This window comes from Sorex araneus, chromosome 2 (assembly GCF_027595985.1).
Source record: "Sorex araneus isolate mSorAra2 chromosome 2, mSorAra2.pri, whole genome shotgun sequence".
Classification (NCBI taxonomy): Eukaryota; Metazoa; Chordata; class Mammalia; order Eulipotyphla; family Soricidae; genus Sorex; species Sorex araneus.
The window spans coordinates 317,413,265-317,423,913 of record NC_073303.1 but is presented as its reverse complement, the minus strand read 5'-3'; the positions used below and the strand labels follow the sequence as shown (position 1 = coordinate 317,423,913).

Here is a 10,649-nt window from a genome sequence, read left to right as displayed (position 1 = left end):
AAATGAAGTGCATTGCTCATTTCCGTATGCTTGATGGCAGCCCAGGAAACAGGGCTGCTGGGGCTGGGGGTGCAGGCGGGTCAAGCACACTCCAGGCCCCCAGGGAGTCTCTGGGAAATACTAGAAAACCCTAGGACGGAGGGCACGAAGGTCCCAAGAGTCAGGTTTGCCCCCAGCCCTTGTTCAGTTCAAGCATGATGCAGAAATCCCAGATTTCTGAGGCAGGACTTTTACAGAGAGCCCCTTCGGGGAAACACAGAACTGGGGTGTCCCTGCACCTGACAGGCCCCTTCCCACCTAGCTGTGGTCTCTGTGAGCACCCCAGCTGGGGCCAGAACACTTCCACCACTCAGGTGAGGACACTGAGTGGTTTGGCGGCCCAGGTAGAGGTGTGCAGCCCACGGCAAGGCCGGGACTTGGACCCAGACATGGCCCAACCTCCAGCTCTCGACTCCAGAGAATGTCAGGCACCCCCAGGTTTCCCAGACCCCGGACTGGGGGTGGGCAGGGGAGGCGTCTCTCTCTGACCCCACTGAGAAGCAGCTCAGTCTTGCCTTAAAGCAGCTGCCCGTGGCGGGCCAGGTGTACTCCATTTTTCAATGCCCCTCATGTATGCGGCCTGCTGACTCAGGGGAGGGGTGGTGCCTCATACTGGTCTCCTGATCACCGGGGTATAGAGGAAGTCACCCCATGCTCAGCACTCAATGTCCAGTGCGGTGATGTCACCACTCATGCTCAGTGCTCACAGTGCCCCATAGAGCCAGCAGGATGGCACCCAGGTTAGGGTGGCCCACCTCTTGCGGTTTGCCAGGTGTCTCGGGATCTTGGCAGGAGGCAGCATCACACCTTATGTTCCCCAAGTTCTTTCCCAGAGTGGAGTGCTCTCAGGGCTGCCTGTATTGAAGGGAAGCCATTAAGCTAGTGGAGACATGTGCGCATGTTCATGACGAATGACCCATCCTCACCTTCTCCATTCGGCTCTATTGTAGTCAGCAGCAGGTGCCTCTGAGCTGTGATCAAGCACTTTAATTTTCAAAATTCACAAATTGGATCAATACCAAAGAAGAAACACTCCTGCCCCAGACAACCTTCAGGAGTGCCAATGGTGGGCTGGGTAGTTGGCCAACACCACCAGGCCCACAGTGTAGACTCCTGGGTGGGAGGGAGGCCGGGCAGGGCCATTCAGGCAGTCTGAGATGGCGCATTCCTTGGGCCTGAATCCCGCCAGATAACATGAGCAGCTGCTTCACCCTCACCCATAGTGTGGGGTCCACACAGTGTGAAGGAACCTGCTTTTTTCAAACCGCAGAAACAGCTGCCCAGTACAAACCCTTAGCACTGTACTACCCTCCAGCCCTACCAGGAAATGTACTAAAGCTGCTGGGTTCACAGTCCCACTGAGACACTCTAGAAGGTTCTACAGAAGAAACACCCAGCTCAGCGAGTGCTGAGAAAGGCTCCAGCTCCACTTCTGTGGCTCTGTACATCACCAAACAGAACCAGGGTTCTGGGGGCTCTGGGGCCATGGCTCCTTACTGCCATGCCTGGCCCTTGGACCACATCATGCTGACAAGAATCCCTGAGCAACAGAAGTGACCGCTCCCAGCTGTCTGCCTGTCATGAAAACAGATGTGACAGCCTGCAGCTGCGGTGCACACATCTGTGGGGGCCCTGCTCTGTGCCCACTGCTTGACATTCACTCCGGACGAGCTGACACTGTCCAAAGGAACCAGCTTTGAGTCAGTGTCTGAGGCTTTTCCAAAGGTTCTTTTTCTCAGGAAACTTTGCAAAAACTCAACTTGTAGGTCTTTAACGAGTGACCTCCCTTGCCTTTTGTTAGCTCTGAGCCTGGGCAAGCAGCACTGACAACAGACTGTCCTCCAAAGCTCCTGTCCTTGGCTTCCCTCACCAGGAGGGAGCCAGCTGTGGGGGACATAGCCTGCCTGCGCTTTCCAGGTCAGGCCTCTGAAACTGCCTCCCCTGTACCCCCCAGGTTCGAAAAACAGCACCCTGGAGAGTGTTGCCAGAAATATCTGGGTCATCACAGGGGTGGCTTTGTTCAAAACCTCTGCCTCCTGCTTAATGTTGGGGGACACGTGGCCCCTAGGGATCAGAGCCCACAGTCTACAAAGCAAGGTTCTAGATGATTCAAGTTTTGTTTTGGTTTGGTTTGGGGGCCACACCCAGTGATGCTCAGGACTCTGGACTCAAGAGTCACAGGGACCAGATGGGATGCTGGGGATGGAACTTGGGTCTACTGTGTGCAAGGCAAATGCCCTACCTACTGTACTATCACTCTGGCCTCAATTTGAGCTTTCTAAAGAAGAAAGAGCAAAGGAAAGAGGGAGCCTAAATGGGAATCATAATGGTGAGAACAGTACAGGGAATTTTGAGCATTTTAATAAATATATACCAAGAAGACCTCACTTTATTACAACACATCCTTATTAAACAAGCATCTATCGGCTAAGCTTCCAACATCAAATGTTTATCAAATATTGAAAATAAAGGATAAAACATTGCTAGAACACAAGAACACTTCTAAAACTGGTCCTTGTGGGTCCTGCCCATGGATGCTCCCCCACACACTGAAGGAGAGAGGCCCCGGTTTCATAGGAATGACAACAATGTAAAAAAGCTTTATCTTGGAGAAACTGGGAGGAGTTTCTTGATTCCTCCATTTGGCATTTGGTTCCTGTGAAGTATGGATTAAGGAGGTCCAAAGATCCCTAGCCTCAGAGCTGGGCCAGACTCCACGCCGCCAGAGGAAAGCTGAGACCTCTAGCAAACACACACTTAAAGAAGCAGTTTGGGAAGATGCAGACCCCAGAGAGGGCAGTGGCTGCACCTGGAGCCCCGTGCCTCCAGAATACTGCCCCACCCGTGGCAGTGTCTCCATTCTGTAAGAGAAAGCCTACAGGTCCACGCACACTTGTCGACGCTGTGCTTCTTTACCAACAATGTAAGCCATAGATTAAAAACAAAACAAAACAAAACTCACATGCTTTTATCACCTAAACGTGTGAAATAATACAAAACAGGTCAAAGCAGAGCGCATGCCACTGGTCTGGAACATCGTGGACAAGAAACAAAGGAAATGAGACAGCCAGCCCTGGCCCCAGGGCCCACGGGCCAGTCCGGCCCTCTCCCTTCTCTCCTCCATTCCTTGCAAACATGCCAAATCCAAAAGCAATTGGACATCAAGGAAAAAGGAAGAACAGAGATTGTGAATCAAAACTGAGCACAAGAGTGCAAAGCCAGTAGCTTCCAGACAGCTCCACTGAGGGGCTGGTTTTGTGTCTTTCCCTTTAGTGAAATCCCTGCTGTAACTGACTATCCTTAACTTTCACAATGGCAAAAATTAAGATAAAGTAAGGCACCGAAGATCACCCTGTATCAACCTCTCCAAAAGCTCACCATCCATCGTAGGCTGGCCAAGGACACCAGGGCTGCCCTGGACACTGGGCAGCATCTATTCTGCCCTCAATCATCTGTCATCTGGACTGTCCGTGCTAACATGTAATGGCCCCTGGAAGTCTGAGATGTCAAGTGCCTGCGTCACTCTGATTCAGAAGAGGCTGGAGCAGCTAGAGCAGCAGACCCCTGTGAACAACACCCAACTCTTCATCTCTGGAACCAGTGGACACGCTGGGGTTCTGGGCTGGCTGCATGGGGGTCCTGGAAACTTCACAAGGGTACCTTGTCCCCTAGGCCACTCGACTGACCTGTCTTGACAGGAGACTAAGGTCCACTTGCCAGCTGCTTCCTATGGGCAAAGGCCCACCCAGAGAAGCTGCTCTGGACACAGCCCATCTCCAGGCTCACAGCACAACCACATTGTCGAACAAAACTAGAAAGTTCATTCACATAACATTTATGAGTGCAAAGGGGTCATGCTGCACATGCTTCCATGTACTGGGATACAGTGCTTCACATCCTGCTGCCTGTGCTCCAGCACAGCTTGTTGTCAACGGGCACCACCTCCTTCCTGCGCTGAGGCTTCCTCCAGGGTCCACTTGCTGCTGGATTCCTACTATTGCAGCCAGCTTCAAAGTAATCACAGAACTGCCCTTTGCACTCAAAAGTCAGGTGGTCCTGTGCAGCCTCCAGGCTGTGGGGGCACCCGTCCCCACTGCTGGCACTGATGGTGTTGCTGATCTTGACCTTTTCCGGAGCCACAAGAGACCAGGCACCGGTGGCAAAAGCATCGCTCGTGGGCATCTGTGCATCTTTGCAGAGCTGCACGGTCCCCACTCCCAAATCTGCCTGCTGGGAGCAGCTGGGGAAGGGCAGAGGGGGCGAGGAGGAAGGCGAGGAGGACAGGGAGGGCGGGCAAGATGAGGAGGGTGAGGAGGATAAGGAGGATGAGGAGGGTGAGGAAGATGGGGAGGATTGAGAGGGCAGGGAGGGTGGGCAGGAGGAGGAGGAGGCACTTGCGATGTGAGTATTCACACACAGGGGCACACTCAGGCAGTGGCTGCCGCACTCCTGGTACAGGCAGCAGGCGTGAACCTTGTCCCACTCCTCCCCCGCTGCCCGCATACGCTTCCGATGAGGACAGTCCTGCACCAGAAGCCAGTCCTGGGCAGAGGCACTGCTAAAGGAGCAGGCAGGGAAGCACCAGGCATTCTGCCTCATGATGTCCCCATGAACCCTCTTCATCAGGTTGTTGATGAGTACGGACCTCCGGAGGTACACCTCAGGGTCATCGATGAACTTCAGCTTCTCCAAGGACATGTACAGGATGTGGGCACGCTCCTCAAACACAGAGATGGTCTGAAAACAAGATGAAGGAAGCAATGGGGAATGCACGGCAGTCCAGAGCCCAGAGCCCAGAGTCCATGGCCGAGAGCCCAGGGACCAGAGTCTATGGTTGAAAGCCCAGGGACCAGAGCCCAGAGCCCAGAGCCCAGCCACAGCCCAGCACCCACAGCCCAGCATTGCCTTTTGGGATGGCTTCTGGCCCTGAGCTGAGAAGGCTCGGTCACCCCAGCCCGGAGTCGTGTGGTCAGTGGCACAGGACATGCCCCAGTGACATCCTTCCCATATGGGGGTCAAGGCTTGCTGGCTCTCCCAGGAGTTCTGTGTGAGAAATAACTCAAGGCCCAAGAAAGTGACAAGAATTACTATGGCTCCATGGAGAAGTGATTCATTTTCACTGCTAGGGAGGAAATCGGGATTTCTGGGAATGCAGAGAGCAACTGCTATCAAGTATCTGAAGCTCTTAGTGAAACATGATGGCTATTAGGAAAACATACTTTGTGGCTGCAGCTGCCGAGCGGCGGGTGGGACTCCTCCTCTTCCACATACTTCCTCTTAAAATATGTGATCTTGGATGTTGTCAGAGGAGCTGAAATCCCTCTGTGGTGGGGTCCTGCAAGAACAAACGAGATGACAAGTGACATGTGGTTTGCTAGAGGTTCTTCAAACACAATGCTTCTCACTCCTCGAAGATGACTGTGCTTTTGTTTGTGTATGTGGCAGCTGAAAATAAACCATCTCAAGAGCTGCTGCTTTGCTGAGCACTGCAGCCCAGAAAGGGCTCCTCGGCACAGGGAGCACCACCGGAGCACGTGGGGAGTCAGGATCTTCATCTGCACACAGGGAAGCTCCGGGCTGATTGGGCCAGGGTGGCAGTCTGAACCCTGACTGATACTTATGGAAACTCCTCCACCAAGTTCCTGAGGACAGGTATCCAGCGCAGCACAGAGCACAGCTGACCAGCACTGACACTCAGATCAGACAGCCCTGCAGTGTCGCTGACCTGGGCCACTAAGTCGGCCATGACCTGGCCTAAACACACAACCTTTGCCCCATGGGGCAGTAGTAAGAACCCTATGTTCAGAATCTAAAATTTAAAGTATCTTACATTTAAATTAAAATCACAAGTAGCTCATCTCCTTTTTGCTCTCAACAAAGTGAAGTCAAATTTTTAAAGAGCACAACTTTTAATCCTGGGGAGAGTGGAGCCCCAGCAGTGCTCAGGGGTTACTTCTGGCTCAGAGCTTGGAGATAAAATCCAGGAGTACTGTGGATCGAATCCATGGTTTTGCACATGGAGGGCAGGTGCCCAGAACCTGGACCACACTCCATCCACTCCCAGTCTCTAGATTTCATTAAAAATAGGATAAGGACCTATAGGATAAGGACCCTGGAGGACGGGACCCATGTCTCCTCTCATCCCAGGCTCCGTGCAGCTGCCTCTCTCCGTGGAGCTGGGCTGGTACTCTCTGGCCCACAGGGCTGAGGTAACGCAGGAGCCCCAGGTCGGGAGATGGGGCTCAGTCTTCAGAAACAGCCACCTGCCCGTCCTCAGTTCTGTGCCTGGTCCACAGCCTGGAGGTGGCAGTGGTCAGTACCTGCCAGGGGAGGCCCGGCCCCCCTCACTCCCTCCACAAGGGCCGGTGCTGGCCTTGGGGGACTGGTGCCTCTACAGCTGTCGGCAGCCTCCCATAGTGCATGGTAGCTGGTAACCTCTGCTGCTCCTTCTGAGACAATGGCCTCCCGGAACGGGTTCATGGGCAGCACGAGAGTCATGGCTGGGCGCCTCGGGTCTGCAAGAGAGAAACAGGTTCTGAGCTGCCAGCAGGGCTGGGGGACGCTGGGACTCGGGTCTCCCTGCGCCTCGAAGCACTTTAAGGTGCTTCAAAGGAAGCCTCGTGCACTCAGCAGCGGTCATGAGCTCAGCCCCGTGCACACAGACTTGCTTCCCTGGGCTGATCTTCCCAACTCCATTTCTTATTGTTCTCCTGCTTCTCCCCTCAGCCTCCCACACAGTGGCAGCTCTGCCTCCCAGACATACTTTCCTCCCAACCTGCCGGCAACCAAGGCACCACTGGTGGGGGTGTAGGGGGGGCGGGCCCAACCCTGAGCTTCCCATGTATTAATAAGGCGAAATCAATTTCCAGGCCCTCCCCCAGTCTTTGATGAAATCTGCTTGTCAGTCTTGAGGAAAGGGGGTGGGGAGAGGCAGAGCCCCCCATGACTCCAGGCTCTAGGGTTCTTGCTGCTGCTTCCCTCCACGCCCCCTCCCCGCCACAGCTGCTCCTCTGCTTCCTTCTCCCAGAGCTGAGCAGACAGACATGCTGGGCTGTGCTTCCCACCAGCCCTGGTCGGCCGGAACTGGATCTGCCTCCAGTCAAAACACGGGAACTGAAGACAGAGAGTTGGCGCGGGATTGCGGCCGGGAGCTCAGCCCTGGAGCCAAGCACAACATGGCAGAGCCAGCGGAATATTAAACAGGAGTGGGCCTCCTGGCCAGCACAGCACAGCCCAGACACAGCTGCTCCCTCCTCCCGCTGCAGGACCTGCTGGGCGCTGGGGCTCAGGGAGGGCAGGAGGAGATGGTCCGGGGTCTGAAAACCAAGGGAATGGGGAGCCAATAGTATGGGGTCCCTCATTCCGAGATCCAACCAGCTCTGCCATCCTCACTGCAGTCCCAAGCGACAAGACCTTTTCCCTCCCAAACAGATATCTCCTGGACCTCATTTCTGTCCATGTGTGCCAAGGGTGGGGTGGAGGTGAGGCCACTGGCACTGTCAGGTTATGCATAGGACCACTTCAATCATGGAGGAAGCCAAGGCCAGGTGAAGAGGCCACTCAATGGCACATCAGACTCCCTCATTCCCCCCAAGGGGGGTCCCAACTCCCTGACTTCTGTCCCAGGTAGCACTTGGGGGCCCTCAGCAGCTGGAGTCAGGACCCAGTTGACTTGGTCTATGAAACCGCCTACAAGGAGAGTGCAGGAGAAATGACCAGAAAAACGCGCCTTCATCCCAAAACAGTGTCTGTGCCTTGAATCCTGGGCTGAGACCTGTAGACAGTGCTGGTTTATCTGCCAGAGCAGACCTGATCCGGCCTCTGCATGGAGATGTCCACCTGGGGGCCAAGGCCGTAGTACAGTGGGGAGGGCCTTTGCCTTGCACACAGCCAACCCAGGTTCTATCCCTGATTCTCATGGTCCCCTGAGCACTGCCAGGAGTAACTCCTGAGTGCAGAGTCAGGAGTAACCCCTAAGCACTGCCGGGTGTGGCCCCCAAACCAGAGAAGACAGTTCATGGCTGGATACAGGGAGCTTTTTCTGGGCAGGACACTTTCTGGCTTGAAATCTACACTCCCTTAAGAGTTCTGGAAATAAGATCAGGGCTTTTTTAAAAAGAATTTCCTTTCCTCTGACGAATTTCATTCCATATAAACTAGACCCGCTGCCAAGTCCCTGCCCTTTAGGAAAGTCCAGACTTTGTACTGTCCCCTCTGGCCAGCAACCCCAGCCCCAGCTACACTGACCTGCACTTCCACAGGACTCTCCGTGGCCTGCGCTGGCTTGTGCGAGTAAGCATTTTTATAGTTTATGGTGGTAGCTTTTTATTATTAATATCATGAAGGATGTCAGTGTTTCTCATTGAACGCGTCACTGCCAGCATGTGAAATTCTATCCTTATGCATTGAAACTTGAAACACGGTCTAATGGTTTTTCGTTTTTTTTTTTTTATCCTGGCTTGCTCTTTCCTTTATGAGATCTCATTTCAGTCAAGTTTTTCTTTCCTGAATCGAAAACGTGCACACACAAAAATTCTAAACTGGACGCCTTGAGTTTCACAAAGTGACTTCTGGGAGTCTGAACAAAGCAAAATAGGCTGGAAAGAGATTTTGCAAGTGGCCTCCTGGTGTGCGGAGAGGCAAGGCTGGATGTGCACAGGCAGAGGAGGCAGGAGGGGCCTCTTGGTCAGGGATGCTCAGCAGACGCCCCTGTGCCCACTGCAGTGTGAAATGTCTGGTCTGCTAGGTGACACTGGGCAGCAACTCTGCTACGGGACTGAGATATTTAAATCCATGAATTCATGTGCTGTTAATATCAGCCACCCAGGGACCCGAGGACCAGCACAGGCCTTAGGACACTTACTTGCCTTGCGCTGAGCTGACCCTGGCGCCGGCGCCATCCCAGCACCACCAGGGCACGGCCCACCACAGTGTAGCGGTTGTCAAGGAGAGAAAGGTAACAGAGCTCCACAAAGATGTACATTTGTAACAAAATCAGTTGGTTGGTGGGTGTCATCAGGGGTAGGGGGTCCAAAAGCACTCACTGAGGGGGTCTCTGCACCTGGGCCCAAAAGTAAACAAGTCATAACCTTTTATTTCTGGGACCCTGCATCTGCTTGGTCAACCCAGCAGACAGGATGGGACAACACAGCCTCCCCGGAAAGCTAGAGAACACAACCGGCCCACCCCCAGCACACGCAGGACAGTGACCTGGCTTTCCTGGGGCCACCAGCCCACTCCCAGTCCACCTCCCTCCATGGTGGAAAATAACACCTTTTCGTAAGTTTCCTGACAGGGCTGGGAGTAGGTGGCTGGCTGGGGTGCCAGGGCACTTTTGACGCTGCTGCCTCAGCTCCTGCTGGCCACTCCCACCTATGTTCTGGCACTGTCCCCCAGCTGGACCTCAGTGGTGACTGTGGCCAGTACTGACCTTCAACCCTGATAATCAGAGGCCTCTGGAGACTGTTTCATTCAGCTCAGCTCCTACAAGGTTCAGGTGGGTTGGGCCTGAGCGGTTTGGAGTGGTCCGGTGGCCCAGGCCTGAGCCAGGTGGCCCAGCGGGAGTTCTAGAGAACTGATGGGCTAAACCCGGGGCCCAGCCCAGCCCTGCACCCCGGGTAAAGTCTACCGCACACCGAGTGTCCTGAACAAAGACAAGTTGTCTTTGGGACTCTGAGCAGCACGGGAGCTATTATTATTCTCCCTTTCTCTTTATTTTAAACCGAGTTGTCTTCTATGGGAAACCAACCCCAAAGGTAGGATTCCAAGGGCCTGAGTCACGCCGCGGCGGCCCTGCGCACACAAACCCGCCTCCCGCACCCAGTGGACCCTCCCCACCTGCCCGCACCCCCGCCGGACCGGGCCTCGGGCCAGGAGCCGCGCGCCCTCGAGAGGTGAGCTGAGGACAGAGGCGCGGGGTGTCGGCCCGCGGAACCCACGCGCGGCGCGGCTGCAGGAGGCTCTTACCACCGGGTCGGCGGACGCGGCGGCCGCGGGTCCCTCGGGCTCGGCGCCGGCCCGGCCGCCGCTCCGAGGGCCGCAGACGGTCACGGGCGGCGGCCGGCGACGCCGCTAGCCATTACCCCGCGGGCTGCCAAGACGCGCTGGCGCTGCAGGACGCCCCCCGGGTCGGCGCGCCAAAGTGCGAGCCCGCCCCTCCCGCCGCCCGCGCCTCCCCGCCCCTGCCCGCCCCGAGCCCCGCGCCCGCCCCTGCCCGCCCTGCCCGCCCCGCACCCCGCGCCCGCCCCTGCCCGCCCTGCCCGCCCGCGCGGGCTCTGCCCGCTCCGCGTCCGCCCAGCGCCCCGCGCCCGCCCCTGCCCGCTCCACACCCCGCGCCCGCCCCTGCCCGTCCCGCGCCCCCCGCCCGCTCCGCGCCCCGCCCGCACCCGTGGGGTCCTGCCGCCGCCGAGCGTGCGTGCGCCTGAGAGGAGCGGGAAGGAGCTGCGCCTTCCCACCCTTTGCAGAGAGATTTTCTTCTCTGCCACGGAGGGCGGAGATGAGAAACAGGCGGCCGCCGGGCCCGCGCCCGCTCTGGCCCCCGCCGCCCCTGCCAGCCCCCAGGACCCGGCCGCAGCGCCTGCTCGTCTTGCAGGGCTCGGTGGGGAGGGAAG

The 10,649-nt window shown here is 56.3% G+C and overlaps 1 protein-coding gene across 9 annotated transcripts; it reads right to left on the bottom strand.

Annotated features, from left to right (window-relative positions):
• Positions 1–2,384: 2,384 nt before the first annotated feature.
• Positions 2,385–10,449, bottom strand: SERTAD4 (SERTA domain containing 4). 9 transcript variants are annotated; one of them, XM_055128588.1, is made up of 6 exons: positions 10,006–10,221; positions 9,470–9,522; positions 8,903–9,100; positions 6,360–6,554; positions 5,259–5,374; positions 2,385–4,776 (listed from the first exon to the last, which is right to left on the bottom strand). In XM_055128588.1, exons 3-6 carry the CDS (start codon positions 8,937–8,939, stop codon positions 3,931–3,933), a joined length of 1,194 nt encoding a protein of 397 aa, XP_054984563.1. In that variant the 5' UTR covers positions 8,940–9,100; positions 9,470–9,522; positions 10,006–10,221; the 3' UTR covers positions 2,385–3,930. The 9 variants fall into 9 exon arrangements, with proteins under 9 accessions (XP_054984563.1, XP_054984570.1, XP_054984565.1 ...); XM_055128595.1 differs by lacking the exon at positions 9,470–9,522 and having other exon boundaries at positions 2,385–4,279; positions 4,685–4,776; positions 10,006–10,220; XM_055128590.1 differs by lacking the exon at positions 8,903–9,100.
• Between the last annotated feature and the right edge of the window lie 200 nt (positions 10,450–10,649).